This window comes from Paramisgurnus dabryanus, chromosome 12 (genome assembly GCF_030506205.2).
Source record: "Paramisgurnus dabryanus chromosome 12, PD_genome_1.1, whole genome shotgun sequence".
Taxonomy (NCBI): Eukaryota; Metazoa; Chordata; class Actinopteri; order Cypriniformes; family Cobitidae; genus Paramisgurnus; species Paramisgurnus dabryanus.
Window position 1 is genome coordinate 26,129,062 of NC_133348.1, and position 17,754 is coordinate 26,146,815.

At 36.0% G+C, this 17,754-nt stretch overlaps 2 protein-coding genes across 2 annotated transcripts; both read left to right on the forward strand.

Annotated features, from left to right (window-relative positions):
* Nucleotides 1-2,351: 2,351 nt before the first annotated feature.
* LOC135739078 (flavin-containing monooxygenase 5-like) lies at nucleotides 2,352-7,169 on the forward strand. Its single transcript, XM_065257346.2, has 8 exons — nucleotides 2,352-2,489; nucleotides 2,652-2,840; nucleotides 2,914-3,079; nucleotides 3,711-3,853; nucleotides 4,046-4,239; nucleotides 4,639-4,994; nucleotides 5,631-5,703; nucleotides 5,818-7,169. Exons 1-8 carry the CDS (start codon nucleotides 2,352-2,354, stop codon nucleotides 6,236-6,238), a joined length of 1,680 nt encoding a protein of 559 aa, XP_065113418.1. The 3' UTR covers nucleotides 6,239-7,169.
* A 5,392-nt stretch (nucleotides 7,170-12,561) lies between these two features.
* LOC135739079 (flavin-containing monooxygenase 5-like) lies at nucleotides 12,562-17,318 on the forward strand. The gene is made up of 9 exons (XM_065257347.2): nucleotides 12,562-12,835; nucleotides 13,545-13,689; nucleotides 13,829-14,017; nucleotides 14,087-14,252; nucleotides 14,945-15,087; nucleotides 15,277-15,470; nucleotides 15,818-16,173; nucleotides 16,525-16,597; nucleotides 16,705-17,318. Exons 2-9 carry the CDS (start codon nucleotides 13,552-13,554, stop codon nucleotides 17,123-17,125), a joined length of 1,680 nt encoding a protein of 559 aa, XP_065113419.1. The 5' UTR covers nucleotides 12,562-12,835; nucleotides 13,545-13,551; the 3' UTR covers nucleotides 17,126-17,318.
* Nucleotides 17,319-17,754: the final 436 nt, after the last annotated feature.

Sequence of the window (17,754 nt, forward strand, 5' to 3'; positions counted from 1 at the left end):
AACCAAAGAAGTGAACATATCGCAATGCATTCAATGTAAAAATACTTTGCTGCTTAAAAATTTTTGTTGCATCAACTCAGATTTACAAGTCATTTCAACTTACTATTATTTATCTTGACTAGAGATGAGTTGTTATAACTTATAAAATTAAGTTGACTTTTCTCAAATATATTTTATAAGTGGTGACAACTCATCTCTGTTGACATGACTTGTAAATCTGAGTTGATTTAGCAAAAAATTTTAAGGCAGCAAAGTATTTATTACAGTGTGCTGGGAACATACAGACCATTGTTTTTTAGATTACTTAGTTTGGCAAGTTGGGTAAACTAGTTGGACAAACACTTACAAACCTTACATCACTTACAAGTCTAGTCAACAAAATAATATTTGTTAGCTGGAATTATTTCATTCAGTAAACACAAAATAATAAATTGACTCCCTTCAATAAAAAAAATCTTTGTTCAATTTATTTAAAGGAACAGTATGTAGGATTGTGGCCAAAACTGGTATTGCAATCATAAAACTTGTGGCTAAAACTGGTACTGCACACAACTGGTGGCCAATATACAAAATGACAACATAAACATCAGTTGAGGGCTGCAACTCCACTTTTTAAATGTCAATATCCTGGCCACACCACTGTTGTGAGTGATATAAGTATTTGAAATGAAAATGATTTATTAATGTCTAGTGACATATCAGGGCCATTTTATGATTAATTGATATAAATTTCTTACATACTGTTCCTTTAATTATCTTTGTTGAAAGAACAATAATGAGCAGCTTGCAATATCCAGAAAAATCAACACATCATATTGGACTCTTGACGCTTTTTGTAATTGCAAATCCTACAGGTTTTTCTTTAACTAGTTATTCTGTCCTTAACACCTACATCAATATTTAGAAACAACTCATTTTTAATTTTAATAATCATTAAAGTGATTCTTTGTGGAAGTGTAATATTTGATAAGCAAACTAGTGTTGTTGACTTCATTAGGTGTGTAGACAAGTCACAACTTTCAGTGCGTGATGGGTTAAATGCAGAGTGACGTCACATTCCAACATATGGATTCCCATACATTGGCTAGGAGAAAAAACTAATATATATTTATATTTCGAATATACTTTACTTTTTAATAGTACATTACAAAAGTATATTTAAAACATATATTTGTATTTTTACAATAAAAAACTTATATAAGTATATTGATTTTATCTTTATGGAGTAATTTCCACTAAGGACAGGGGTGATATGTCCCACTCACTTTTCAATGCCTAACCCCGCCCAACTTTCAAAGTCGTTTGTTATGATTTTTTAACCGCACGTCGACTCGGACACCAAAAGCGAATTGAACTATTTGCCTGAGTAGATTACATACAAGGTCACCAGGGTGGTCACATCACTTTCACTTTATAAATGTAAAGTTCAAAAGCAAATGAAAAAATTATATAATTTCTATTAAATATTTATAGTTTTTGTGCAATTGCTCTAAATTCTGTGGTCATCATGACCTCAAATACCTTAACTCTTTACCCCCCATTGATGAGTTATCTAATGTCTAAAAGTTGTGAATAAGGATGGCTAAGCGTGTTGCTATCATTGGAGGAGGAACCTCAGGGCTGGCCTGCATTAGAGTTAACTTGTTAGTTAAGAGTTAACCCTTAAAAAATAGTTTTTGCAGCAATCCATATTTCGGCTATGCATATACGGATCCAAAAGCAATAAATACTCTGTGCTTGTTTTGATCTTTGTTCTGTATCTGATTTCTAACAAAAGACCTGTAAAAAAAATGCAATTATATCAGCCAGTTTTGTTTTTTGTTTTAAATCGCGCTGGCGCGTCACACGGCTGGTGGAAGACGAGAAATTGTGGTTTAAAAGTGCATATTTTTATTTTTCTTGCCAGAAATGACAATTGTTTCCCTAGATAAGACCCTTATGCCTCGTTTGGGATCGTTCGAAACTGCAATTTTAAACTGCATTGAAAGTGTTGGGGTCCAATAAAGTCTTTTAAAATTAGAAAAATCCTTAAAAAATGTATTCCTTCTCGACTGAACAAAGAAAGTCATAAACATCTTGGATGACATGGGGGTGTAAATTATCAGGAAAAATGTTTTATGAAAGTGAAGTAATGCTTTTAAAAAAATGCTAGCGGGTAAAGAGTTAAGTGTAAACTGTATTTAAAGAGAGTGTTGGGTTAAAAAAATCATGTGATTGTGCATGTTAAACTAGCTCCATCTCTGGAAAACATAGTTGAACACTTTCATTATTGCACAAAAGCAATATTAAAACGACAAAGGCAAGAAAAAATTCAAGCTTAATTCTACCTCTACATCTGTCGAAGGTTCTGAATGAGGATGGCTAAGCGTGTTGCTATCATTGGAGGAGGAACCTCAGGGCTGGCCTGCATTAAATGTTGCCTGGATGAAGGTCTGGAGCCGGTGTGTTTTGAGAGCAGTGATGACATTGGAGGACTCTGGAGATTTAAGGTAAGAAAGTCTTACATGTCTGTATAATGGATGAGTAATAGGGGAATAATAAATGGGAAAAAGCATTTTATAATAAAAGACCCAACAATATTTGCAGATCAGCTGGTGGAGCTGTTAATCATCACTGTGCTGATCCTGTTCCTTCCTGTTATTCCATCTTAGGAAAATCCAGATCCAGAACGGGCCAGCATTTACCAATCTTTGATCATCAACACCTCTAAGGAGATGATGTGCTACAGTGATTTTCCCATCCCTGCCCACTTCCCAAACTACATGCACCACTCTTTTATCATGGATTACTTCCGCATGTATACTGAGCACTTCCAGCTTTCACCGCACATTCATTTCCAGGTCAGGCCTGCCGTTATAATGGTATGTGAGAGTTTTAGGGGATTTCACAATTTCATTTCTTTGTGTTTCTTAGACAAAAGTCCTTCATGTCACACCAAGGCCAGACTTCCCTCACACTGGACAGTGGGATGTAGAGATAGAGTCAAAGGATGGAAGGAGGGAGAAGCAGGTGTTTGATGCTGTGATGGTCTGCACCGGTCACCACTGTCACCCACATCTCCCTCTACAGGACTTCCCAGGTACAGCACTGAGTAATTATAATGCAAACACAGTCTACTGTGAGCAAAGTGCAACAGTGTATTGTCAAACGCCAGGGGTCTTAAACGTGTAAATGTAGTGCTGGGTTTAAATTGACACTGGTCATACTTCACAATGGGTTAATAATTAATCCTGGATATCATGATTTCACACTGTAGTACTATTACATTTTAAATGTTTCAGTGCATGAGAAATAAATATGCAGTTATCATGCAAACAACGATGTTTGAATTTCTGATGGTTTTCATTCATATTCTAACACTACACTGCAAAAAAGTTAGCTTCTGCTTTTATTTTTGCAAAACTTTGGTGCTGTTGATCTATTTTTTACTGTTAGTTTATACATTCTTAAAAATAAAGGTGCTTAAAAGGTTCTTTCAGCAATGCCATAGAAAACCCATTTTTGGTTTTTCAAAGAACCATTCAGTCATTTTCATCCTTCCGATGTTAAAGGTTCTTATGACACCATTTAGCCAAAATGATTACTGTATGGCATTGTAAAGCACCTTTATTTTATTTTTTCTTGTAATAATTGTTTTGCATAATTATATACTCTGTTGTATTTCAAGTCATTTCTGTATTATTTTAGCTTCGTTTCAAATCCTGTTTTAGGAATAGACACATTTAAGGGGAAATTCTTCCACAGTCGTGACTACAAAACCCCTGAAGAATGGCGAGGGAAAAAGGTTGTTGTGATTGGCATTGGGAACTCTGGTGGAGATATTGCTGTGGAGCTGAGCAGAATGGCCAAACAGGTGATACATCACTTCTTGTATACAAATAATCACGACTATAAACATCAGTAATAATGCAAGGGTTAATCTCCCCCAATTCAGTACTCGATTAATATATCCTTTTGCATTTTACATAATAAATAATTATAAATAATAATAACATAGATACAAACCATATTGCCTAATGTCTCATTTCTTTACCTTAATTTCCAGGTTTATTTGAGTACCCGAAAGGGTTCTTGGATACTAAATCGTGTAGGATACAATGGTTTTCCTGCAGATATGTTAGGAGGCAGAGCGTATTGGTGGCTTTATAGATCACTGTCTGGATTTTTCATCAGTAGGAGAGAGAAACAACTCAATCAAAGATTCAACCACAAGATCTACGGACTGCAGCCTTCCCACAGGTACCTGCACACACTGGAACAACAAGACGAAATTTAATTGGCTTTTTATGATAATCGTAAGGTTTTGTATTCAAATCATGAAATACATACAAATTCTGGTGAGATCAGGCTGGGTTTTCTCCTGCAGAAGGTACTTGCTATACCAGAGCAAGGTCTCTCAATCTCTGATGTTCTTGGGACACCACTAAAGTGGTGCATGCCGTGATCACTGGAGATAACTGAGAATAGGTGCTGTTTTGAATGCAGGATGGTCACCAAAAACCAATTTAGTTGAGATATTTACTGTCATTATTTTTGAAAACTCATGTTTATTATTTATGTTAAGGTCATTTAAATTCGACAAGTAGATCACTAATCACATTACATCTTGTAATAATGGGGTCTTTTATTTTCCCCCAGACTTTTCAGCCAACATCCCATGGCTAATGATGATTTACCAAACCGTATTCTCTCTGGTACCGTGTCGGTCAAGCCGAACGTGCGAGAGTTTTGTGGCTCAGGTGTGGTGTTTGAGGATGGCACTATCGAGGATGACATCGATCTGGTGGTGTTTTGCACGGGCTACACTTTCTCATTCCCCTTCCTGTCTTCACACATCATACCTGTTTCAAAAAACAAGGTGTCCCTGTACAAATATATGTATCCACCAAATCTGGAGCACCCAACGTTAGCTGTGATTGGTCTGATTCAGCCTCTGGGAGCCATTATGCCAATCTCTGAGATGCAAGCGCGCTGGGCCACACGTGTTTTTAAAGGTATTTACTTCCTATATGGTGCAAAAAACAGAATGGCAACTAAAAGTCTGAATATGTATTCATCATATTGTACTATGCGAAAAATCCCTTTCGCTGAGATGCATCTGATTTCAAAACAATGGATAAATTATGTCCAAAAACTTGTCCCATAACCTCATGTGTCATCTTATTTTTTTATATATTTTTTTTCTCCTAGGGGGTTTTTCACCCCGGGGAGGCAGTCTTTTTGGGCTGTACTTAGCTTCCTCTTCTAGACGTTGCTTTAGTAATACGTGCACTTATAATATTGAGTCATAGCCGCAGCAAATTTAACTGCTCATGCTATCATGTATTTTGTTGTGCTATCTGTCGTTTTTCTGTGCTTTTCACTGCTTCTATTTATGTAAAGCTGCTTTGAAACAATTGACTTTTGTGAAAAGCGCTATATAAATAAAATTGAATTGAATTGAATTGAATTATTTAAGAATAACAAGAACTAAGAGTTGTATGCAAACAATTAAGGAAAACATACATTTTATAAGCAATTCCCCTATGAACATATCTAAAATGAAACTGATAATTTTTATAATTATCAGAATAAATGAACATGACATGATATTGTGCTTGTATGTAACAAACTATGATGTGTTCATTTAGGGCTCTGCAAGCTGCCTTCAATGAATGGAATGCTGAAGGACATTAAAGCAAAGGAGGAGGCAATGGCTCGAAGGTGCTACACAGTTTACACCTCACATGAGCAGATAATACATTAACACAGAGAAACAATGCATTATAACCTACAGTATATTACAGTCATTGCTTAATTAATCATAATCTCATACAGGTATGTGGCCGCACAGAGGCATACCATCCAAGTGGACTACATCCCATACATGGATGAACTTGCTAAAGAAGTGGGTGTTAATCCTCCCATCCTGAAGTTGCTCCTGACAGACCCAAGATTGGGTTATAAAGTGCTGTTTGGGCCTGGCACCCCATACCAGTTTCGGTTGTGTGGACCAGGCCGGTGGGAAGGTGCAGGGCAGGCCATCCTGACGCAGTGGGATCGAGTCACTCAGCCTCTGAAAACACGAGTTGTGCCAGATCAGGAGTCACAGCACTCATCTGTCTCGCTCATGTTCTCATTGTCTGTTGCAGCTCTGCTCTCTGCTCTCTATTACAGAAGGGAAAGTTTGTACGCACTCATATCAGACCCTTCAGTGATCCTCAACAAGATTTGGGCTTATGTACCATCACATGCATAGGGATCATGAAACATGACATACTACTATAAAATCTGAAAACAAAAACAAAAAAATAGTTTTAATTCAATAATGATCTTTTAATTGTACAGACATTGTTTTAATTCACCAGTTAATTGTATATTTTAAAGTTGTAGATTGTACTTTATCTCAGTACCAAGTCCAGCATAATCTTTAAAAATTATTTCTGCTGTTGTTAGCGTGTGAGCCTGTAATCGTATGCTTTGTAGGCATTTTTATCAGTAGCAATGAGTTTAAAGGCTACATATTTCGCAGTACTCCTTCACTGGTTAAGCATTGACTGCTGTTTCCAACCCTTTTTTAACCCAGTGAAATGATTCTTTGAGTCTCACTTGCTGGTATTCAGCTACCATACTCATTTAGGTAAGGTATAAAGAAAATATTTTTTGACACAAATGTAACTGCATAATTGATTGGAAATGCTTTTTTTATAACAAATTTGTTAACAGTATGTTAAGTGACCTTATGACATGTAATGTAAATGTGTAAACCTGTTGTTGAATGTAAAACAGAGTAGCCTCTGTTATCACGAGACATACGGTATGCGTATTTGTAGCTTATTGCTTATATTTTAAAGTTGGTGGGACAAGTTCTTAAAAATGAAAACATTGTTTTTTATATATGGATGAATTTAGGTGAAAATTGTCTTTTGATACCACCATCTACAAAACCATGCATTGCTCTAACATTTTTATCAAAAAATGTTGCATTTAAAATTTTGGCCTTTTTTTAATGTATCTTACAGAACTGCAAAATAATCAATCAGTACCTGTTATTTTTAGTACATTTTATAATCTGTTCGATTAAAATTTTTGCATACACTTAGTGCTAAATAGTACTAAAAGATCCCCCTCACAATAGGCTTTATGCCCAGCTGCACTACTTCCTGAACTTCAGCCAGCTCCTTGTTTCCTGTCGGCCATTATTGTACAAACCGATTAATCCAGGTGTGTCTGATTATTGTTGTTGTGACTACTGAGGTCAGGCACACCTGGATTAATCAGTTTGTCCAATAATGGAAGACAGGAAACAAGGAGCTGGCTGAAGTTCAGGAAGTAGTGCAGCTGGGCATAAAGCCTATTATAGGGAAAGCATTTAGCACTACAAATCAGCTATATAGCACCTCTGTAGAACCAAAAGTGGTGCTAAAGCATGACTATAGAACCACTTATGGTTCAACAGCACAATACTTGATGTTTAGCACTAAAAATGGTTCCCCATGATTACTAGCCAGTGGACCAATTTTAGTGCTATTTAGCACCATTTTTTTTAGAGTGTATTGTATTCCAACGTCATCCACCACTGGGAATGTGGCATTTACTTTGACACAAAGTTGATGCATCAGTTGCTATGATTGTTGTAGTGAATTTAATTCTGGATTTATTGTGGCGTTTGGTAAAACAAACAAACAGGAAAACATGTAGATAGGTATGAAATACCTCAAAAATGCATAATACAGATGTAAAAGAAAGACTTAACACACACAGAAGGAGAGAGAGGAAGATGTGCAAGGACTCATGCAGACATGATAGGCTATCTATCATTCTCAAGTTCAACATTCTGTGCTTGTTCTCTTTAGGACAACTTTGATGAACTTTTTTGATCCACTTCAATGTTGACTAGTATATTTGTACATTTTACAATAAAAAAATTAAATATTAAACATACTATCATTTAGAAAAATATACTTAAGGTTCTGTGCATTTTTAAAGCAGGTTATACTGATTTGATCTTTAATTTGATCTTTATTTTAAAATATAATTTATCTGTATGCTTAAAGTTATCATTATGACAATGCATTTAAAGCATATTTCTAAAATACATGATCTAATATTCTTTATTTGAAGTTAATTAAATGTCTTTTATTTTTAGGAAGAAATAACACATACCTAAAACTTACCAGAGAGCAGTAGTTACATTTTATATTATAAATGTATACATCTGTAATGTACTAAATAAAAAATAAGGTACACTTTAATTTCACTACAGTCAAGCATGTGATAGTCCCTACTAAAAAGTGGATATGAGTGTTTACTGTTTAGGTTTTTGAGTGGTGATGATTTCAACTAAGTATTGAACACTTTAATCAACTTAAAAAGTATAAACGTTTCAGAGAAAAAATATGAGTCGTGTCTGTCTGCGTCCTGCAAGACGGAGGCGTCAGTTGTAGTAGGCGTGTCTTGTATTAGGAGGCGTGTCTTGTACTTTTTTAAATCACGGTCCACCACGCGAGATCTTCCCGATCCATTACCCACAGTAGATGGCGGTAATGCTCTTTCAAGAATGCGAGCCGCCAATAAGCTCGAAGAAGAAGAAGAAGAAGAAGAGAGCTCCCTCTTTCGCGTTAAATTTTCTAGATCACGCATCACGCGAGGAAGTTAAGATGATGTCGGTAAGTACGAAAGAAGTGGATTAACAAGAATGAATGTTTTGTTTTTACAAGCTGTTTTGTTTATCTTGTGTTTGTGCTACTGTTTAACATTCTTAACGAACTATTTTAACGTCGCCATAACCGAATTATGTATTTTGCATCATATCTCCTGAACCGAACATAATAACACAGAAAATGTGTTGTCTATGTTTTGTTGGTCAAGGATTATAGCGATAATTAACTGTTCAGGTGAATAGTTAATGGTCAATTCAGTGACGTTGTGAGCAGGGGGTCACAGTATCTGAGAACCTAGGCTAGACTTTATAATATATAACTTATGTCATGTTTAAGGTCATATGATATTGAATATTGTTCTACTCTTTACAGTCACTGTATTGTTAGTGTTAATGAACAAAGGATTGCGTTTTACAACTCTACACAACATGCATGCAACATGCATGATATTATAAAGTCTAGCCTAGGTTCTCAGATAGTGTGATTTCCTTCTCACAAATTCACCATGAACTTTGGAACATTTGTAATTAACAGTATGCACCTATTTTCCAATAAGGGTATGGCCCTTAGGAGGTGGTGGTGTATCATGTTGATGGAGAACTTCCAACTAGACAAGTACTTATTTAACATTAGGGCATTTACAGATTCTCACATGATTTAACACTTAATAGCAGGATTTATGCTTCAGGTTATTGCATTTCTAATAATATTTGTATTTCACTCTTATTTCCCTCCACTACCTCATTTAGCCACGACAAGCATTTTGCACATTGGACCAATAAGTCCATGGATCTCCTAAAAGGTCATCGGCAGCCTGTTATGCATCTGAGGAAGTGCAAGTTAAAGGAGATTGAGGTAATGGGTTTGCCTTTCATAGAATGCTTGGTCGTAAACACAGATGATGGTTGCTTGTACATTGGCTAGATGAAAAAATAAACATTGTGAACACAAAATTATTGGCTTTTATTAGTTACACCTGCGCTTACTTTGCTACTTCCTGGAAAAACTGACTTAACTGCCTGCTGCAACATGGGTCCATTAACCAGAAATGATACCAGGAATAGAATTAAAATAGTTTCAACACACTATACTAAGTTTTGCACATAGAACATCAAGACCTAGCTAGGCCGCGCCGCCTAGTGGCTCCGCTCGACTTTAATTTCATTCCACCACATACGTAGTGAAAGCAGATGGTCATATCAGGCTAAGTAAGGCCACCCTCACAATATACACAGTACACTTACCCCCCCACCCCTGCCACAACAGCTCTGCCCATCCTCAGTAAGCCCCCCTCCATACTTTGTATATTCGTCCCCTCTTCTGTATTGTATTCCCTTGAATCTGAAACTATTGTACAAAGTACAATTCACAATAAACATAAAAATACCTGTTGTAACTCGTCCTTTGTATTCTATCAGGCCTTGAGCGTGGAAGAGCAAGGACAGATGCTTCCTGTGACTTTGGTTTATGGCCCCAAGGTCACTTTTCTTTATCATCAAATAAGTTTTCTACTGCAAAAGCATCACAAAATGCAAACAAGTTTGTGTTGTCTGTTTCAGGCTTTGAGAGTGGAGGAAGAAGAGGAGCCACCACCACCAGTGAAAACAATGGTAACATATTTTACTATTTAAGACTGGCAAATAGCACAAAGGATTAGTAATGGTATAAAAGGACATACAGTGAATTTTGTCAAACTTTAGATCTAGTTATTGTAAACAGAATGTTGACCCAATTCTGAATGTTCTCTGCAAAAATGTAGTCATGACCGTGATGTTCCACTTCTGATTTTAGTCAGCCTATTTCTTTGTTGGTATGACACATAGATCTTCCAGAATAATTGAAGTTTAGTACAAAAATTACTGTTATGGAGAAGCAATATTTAGTATGAAAGGTGGTGGTGTGGCCAACTGGTAAATGTTATTATAAATGCAAAATGGTCACAAATTAATGCCAATGAATAGATGACATGTGAAGGCTTTCTCATAACTATCCTCCTGTTAGTGAGATTTTTCTTGTCTTGTTTCTATCATCAGTAATATTTATTTTAATTCATTGTTTTTTACCTCATGCAGAATATTGAAGACATGCAGGAAGCGAGCAATTTGGTAACACAGCTGAAGGAACAGAACCTCTTCAAAGGTGAGGTCCAGGTGCCACGCTTCCTTGGCATGGAAGACAGCGAGGCTGTAGAGTCACTGGAGAATTTCATTTTTAATGGTGACACCTTTAATGCTGATGAAAAGCATAAAATTATGGATCCGTTCGTTTTTAATTTTGAGTATTTTGAGGACATGGAATTGTTTTTTCAAAAAATTGAAAATACAACGATTAAAGTCCATTGTGGCTTGTTAAACCATCTTAAATGAATGTGTTCAATGAGAAATGTATTACATGAGAAACGTCTTAAATGAATGTGTTCAATGAGAAATGTGTTAAATGAGAAACGTCTTAAATAAAAATGAATTATTAATCTGCTGTCTGTTTGTTAAAGGTGTTTATTATTATTAAAACGGGGACATAGGGAAGGAGGTTGTTGTAACGCATTGATTTACAATAATTAATTTGCAATGTTTACATGTGTGTGTGTAAACACTGTGTAGTATGTAAGCTTATGATGTTTATGCATGTTTATAATGTACAATTGACTGTGTGCTGTGTTTGTATCTCATACCGGTTTGATTTGTAGATATACAAAGAACAAGATGATAAATAGACTCATAAGGCACTTCTTTAATTTATTGTTAATTATAATAGTACCCCTGGCTTAGTGTCATTTTCTTTTGTGGATTTAAATATCTGATTGGAAATGCCACTTTCACTTATTATTAATCCCTGGAAGAATAAATATATAGATTTTATTAATACAAGGAATTAATAAATTAATGTATTGCTTTTAATTAACCAGCAGAATCCCAGTGCAAAAACACTCCACCCATACGTTTTATGCATAAATATGCACAATGTACCGACACCGTTTTAATAGCCTCTCTAATTACACAAAACTGAATGAATCTGCATTAAAAAACGAAATTTACCATTAAAAGTTCAACATTTCGTTGTTGATGTGCTTCTGACTTCGAGGAAGATCTCGCGTGGTGGACCGCGATTTAGAAAAGTACAAGACACGCCTCTTCCTACTACAAGACACGCCCACTACAACTGACGCCTCCGTCTTGCAGGACGCAGACAGATACTGTTGAAAAATATTTAGATTTTAACCATGCATCTGACGTGTGACCTGACGTCACGATCACGTCACGTATTCACCATCACCAAGGTTGGCAGATTTTCAGTATTTAGGTACGGTAAGTTAAAATATTTAAAAATGCATATATTTGATTTACGTTTGACAATACACTTCATTATTTCAGTAGACTATCGTCTTTTGCATATGATCTCAATACTAATGCTGTTTAACTCGCTATTAGTGATAAGATAAGTTAGCTAATGTTTTGGATGTTGCAAGATAGCACAGTTAACGTTAGCATGTCAACTTATATCATTATATTGTTTATGGTAGCATCACAAACTCTGTTTATATTCATATATCTCTATAATGTAACGTTAGTGAAAAATTAACTACTTGTTGACTGTTTAGAAGTTGTGTTCTGTGTGCTTTTACTTTAATGGATTATTATTAATAATTCTGCATTTTTACCTTTAATTTAATACAATTAATGCTTTACTTAGGAGTATTTGCAGATAAGTATGTAAGGAGGAGTTTGCAACAGATAGTAAGTCATTTTAATGAAAAGCTGATGACACTCTAGTCAAGCCTTAGTTTAGGTAAAATATAGCCAGTAAACTAGATTTAAAGGTCATCTCACGCTCACGTTGTTACAAAACTGTGTACATTTCTTTGTTCTGATGAACACAAAGGAAGATATTTGGAAGAACGTTGTAACTGAATCCTTTATGAGACCCATTCACTTCCATAGTAGGAAAAAATAATACTATGGAAGTGAATAGGGCTCATAACTGGTTTGTTTACAAAAATTATGAGAGAATTTTCATTTTTGGGTGAACTATCCCTTTAATACAATAAGTTGTCAGTCTTAAATAAATGCAGTCTAAAAATGAAACACTTGTTCATTTAGCTTCTTGTCTCTTTTTTCAGACCTGTCAGACTAAAGTTGATTTTCGCGGAGAAAGACGTTGAAAAACCGAATCGTCTTGACATCATTCTTCAATGAGTAATTGCTCCTTTTTAAAGCAATACTGTACACCATGAATGCTTTGAATAAAAATGTTTAAAATGAATTGTTTTTGAGTCTGTTTTAAACCACTTTCATTAATTTGAAAACTTTAATTTGGAGAAAGAATTATTATGGGGATGTTGCCAATTAAAAAAAGGTATTTCACTAATCCAACTATTCACTTTTTTGTCATACTTAAAGTGTACTGAGTATACTTGAAGTTGAAATACTTTAGCACATAGAAGTACACTAAATACACTTCAAATGGTGCTTTACTACAATTTAATCACAACTAAAATATACTTAATACTAGTTATTAGCTGAAAGTATGATAAAGTATACCAAAACGTAATATACTTGGCATACTACTTTTTCACCAGGATGCTCATTATGTCACTTTCATAAATTTAAATTTGAGAAGCAAATAAAAAAAATATTTAAAACACCACATATATGGATCCAAAAGTGGCAATAATCTGTGTTTGTTTTGATCTTTGTATCTGATATCTAATAAAAGTCATTATGCATTTATTGCAGTTATCTCAGCTTTTTGTATAAAATTAGGTATTTTGGAAGAAACCTACCCATATTTGAGAGATGATAAAATAGAACAAAGAAGAAAGGATTAAATGTTTTGTTTGTTTAAAAGGACAGGGTCTGTTCTTTCATTTAAAATATTGTTTGTTTATATGTCTGATGTCTGAAGGTTCTGAATGAGGATGGCTAAGCGTGTTGCTATCATTGGAGGAGGAACCTCAGGGCTGGCCTGCATTAAATGTTGCCTGGATGAAGGTCTGGAGCCGGTGTGTTTTGAGAGCAGTGATGACATTGGAGGACTCTGGAGATTTAAGGTAAGAAAGTTTAACATGTCTGTCTAATGGATGAGTATAGTTTTCAGAATTTTTTCATTTCAAACTTATGACAAAGACACTGGTGGAGCTGTAAATCATCTGGTTGCTGACCCTGTTTCATCTTGTCTTTCCATCTTAGGAAAATCCGGATCCAGAACGGGCCAGCATTTACCAATCTTTGATCATCAACACCTCAAAGGAGATAATGTGCTACAGTGATTTTCCCATCCCTGCCCACTTCCCAAACTACATGCACAACTCTCTTGTCATGGATTACTTCCGCATGTATACTGAGCGCTTTCAACTTACTCGGCACATTCGTTTCCAGGTGAGGCCTGCTGTTAAAATAGTACTGTTTGTGAGAGTTTATGGGATATCATTTCTTTGTGTTTCTTAGACAAAAGTCCTTCATGTCACACCAAGGCCAGACTTTCCTCACACTGGACAGTGGGATGTAGAGACAGAGTCAAAGGATGGAAGGAGGGAAAAGCAGGTGTTTGATGCTGTGATGGTCTGCACCGGTCACCACTGTCACCCACATCTCCCTCTACAGGACTTCCCAGGTACAGCACTGGGTAATAATACAAACACAATACTGTGAGCAAAGTGCAACAGTGTTTTGTCAAAGGCCAGGGGTCTTAAACGTGTAAATGTAGTGCCGCATGGGTTTAAATTGACACTGTTTATACTTCACGGGTTAATAATTAGTCCTGGATTTTTATGATTACTGTTGGTGCTAGATGTGCTATTAATATTTGAGTGAATAATAAGTAAATATGCAGTAATATTAATAAAATAAAATAAAGTTTTAAGCACTATACTGCACATTGTGTCAGGTATTTAGGACACAGAACCCAGGTGCAGATGAACAAAAGACTTTTATTTAAACCGTAACCAAAAACCCACAACGGGGCAAAACATTAACAAAACAGATTTGGCAGAAATAGAACAAACACTTGAACTTGTAGTGATGGGTGATAGAGTGTTAAAGATCTGTTTGCCCTAAAACGAAAAACCTAGAATACACTTTTACTTAATTAAGTACAGCTGATCTGTCTTTTATAAATCTGATAAAACTAAAGACTTTTCTGAGATATAAACGATGCAATACTATATGTACTTAAGATTAACATGAGATTATCAGAAACTGTGTGTGTTTATGGAAAATTCTGACAAAAATGGCATCATGAAACACTTTGTAATAATTGTTTTCATATTACTCTGGCTTCTTCATTACTTCAAATCCTGTTTTTAGGAATAGACACATTTAAGGGGAAATTCTTCCACAGTCGTGAATACAAAACCCCTGAAGAATGGCGAGGGAAAAGGGTCGTTGTGATTGGCATTGGGAACTCTGGTGGAGATATTGCTGTGGAGCTGAGCAGAATAGCCAAACGGGTGATAAATCTCTTCTTGTATACAAATAATCAGGATTATAAACATCAGTAATATTGCAAGGGTTAATGTCCCCCAGTATTGCATCTTACATTCTTGTAATAAATTATATTCTAAATAATTCTGCTATTATAGATGCATTACATAATTACAAATATTTTTCATGTCTAATTTCTTTACTTTAATTTCCAGGTTTATTTGAGTACCCGAAAGGGTTCTTGGATACTAAATCGTGTTGGATACAATGGTTTTCCTGCAGATATGTTAAGAGACAGAGGGATAATGTGGCTTTATAGATCGCTGTCTGGATTTTTCATCAGTAGGAGAGAGAAACAACTCAATCAAAGATTCAACCACAAGATCTACGGACTGCAGCCTTCTCACAGGTACCTGCACACACTGGAGCAACAAGATGAAATTTCATCATTTGCTTTTTATGATAATCATACAGTTTTGTAATTTCAAACAATCATGCTGTGATCAATGAAAATAGGTTGCTACTGAGAATAGGTGCAGGGTGGTCACCAAAAAAACTATAAAAATGTATATGTTTACTGGCATTATTTTTAAAACCTCATGTTTAATATTTATGTTAAGGTTGTTTAAATTGTACCTTTTATATGTCTATATAAAGTAATATAACACAGATGTACACTTCATGCACGTCTGAAAGACAAGTTAGATCACCATGATCACATTACATATTGTAATGGAGTCTTTTATTTTCCCACAGACTTTTCAGCCAACATCCCACGGTTAATGATGATTTACCAAACCGTATTCTCTCTGGTACCGTGTCGGTCAAGCCGAACGTGCGAGAGTTTTGTGGCTCAGGTGTGGTGTTTGAGGATGGCACTATTGAGGACGACATCGATCTTGTGGTGTTTTGCACGGGCTACACTTTCTCCTTCCCCTTCCTGTCTTCACACATCATACCTGTTTCAAAAAACAAGGTGTCCCTGTACAAATATATGTATCCACCAAATCTGGAGCGCCCAACTTTAGCTGTGATTGGTCTGATTCAGCCTCTGGGAGCCATTACGCCAATCTCTGAGATGCAAGCACGCTGGGCCACACGTGTTTTTAAAGGTATTAACTTCCTATATGATGCAAAAAACTGAATGGCAACTAAGAGTCTGAATGTATTTATCATATTGTACTATGCGAAAAATCCCTAGATGACCCACTGCTTTCGCCGAGATGCATCTGATTTCAAAAGAATGGATAAATTATTTCCAAAAACTTGTCCCATAACCTCATGTGTCATCTTATTTAAGAAAAACAAGTTGTGTGCAAAATATTAAGGAAAAATAAATTTTATTAGATATTATTCCTTAAAATAAGCAATTAAATGAAACTGATCTTTTCAGTTTTATCAGAATATATGATCTTGACACCACACTGTGCTTGTATGTAACAAACTGTGATGTGTTCATTTAGGACTCTGCAAGCTGCCTTCAATGAATGCAATGCTGAAGGACATTAAAGCAAAGGAGGAGGCAATGGCTCGAAGGTGCTACACAGTTTACACCTCACATGAGCAGATAATACATTAACACTGAGAAACAATGCATTATAACCTACAGTATATTACAGTTCATTAATCATAATCTCATACAGGTATGTGGCCGCACAGAGGCATACCATCCAGGTGGACTACATCCCGTACATGGATGAACTTGCTAAAGAAGTGGGTGTTAATCCTCCCATCCTCAAGTTGCTCCTGACAGACCCTAGATTGGGTTATAAAGTGCTGTTTGGGCCCTGCACCCCATACCAGTTTCGGCTGTGTGGACCAGGCCAATGGGAAGGTGCACGGCAGGCCATCCTGACACAGTGGGATCGAGTCACTCAGCCTCTGAAAACACGAGTTGTGCCAGATCAGGAGTCACAGCACTCATCTGTCTCGCTCATGTTCTCATTGTCTGTTGCAGCTCTGCTCTCTGCTCTCTATTACAGAAGGGAAAGTTTGTACGCACTCATATCAGACCCTTCAGTGATCCTCAACAAGATTTGGGCTTATTTGCCATCACACGCATAGGGATCATGAAACATGACACACTTTATATTAAATCTGACAGCACAAGTGACCTTCAATGAGTAAATTCTAACGAGATAAAATGAAGAAGTGGGCTATATCTGCATTGTATTGTGAGTTTGCTTTGGTCAATATCATGAAATTCATAAAATGAATGCAGTAGTGATGTCAAGTGATATTGATACTACAACCCCAAATCAGAAATAGTTGGGACACTGTAGAAATTGTGAGTAAAAAAGGAATGGAACAATTTACAAATCTCATAAACTTAAAACATAAAATATCAAATGTAGAAAGTGAGATATTTTGAGATGTCATGCCAAATTTTGGCTCATTTTGGATTTCATGAGAGCTACACATTCCAAAAAAAGTTGGGACAGGTAGCAATAAGAGGCCAGAAAAGTTAAATGTACATATAAGGAACAGCTGGAGGAGGACCAATGTTTAGGAATAGGAATGTTGACCTATTCTTGTCTAAAACAGGATTCTAGTTGCTCAACTGTCTTAGGTCTTCTTTGTCGCATCTTCCTCTTTATGATGTGACAAATTTTTCTGTGGGTGACAGATCTGGACTGCAGGCTGGCCATTTCAGTACTCAGATCCTTCTATGCAGTCTTGACATTGTAATTGAT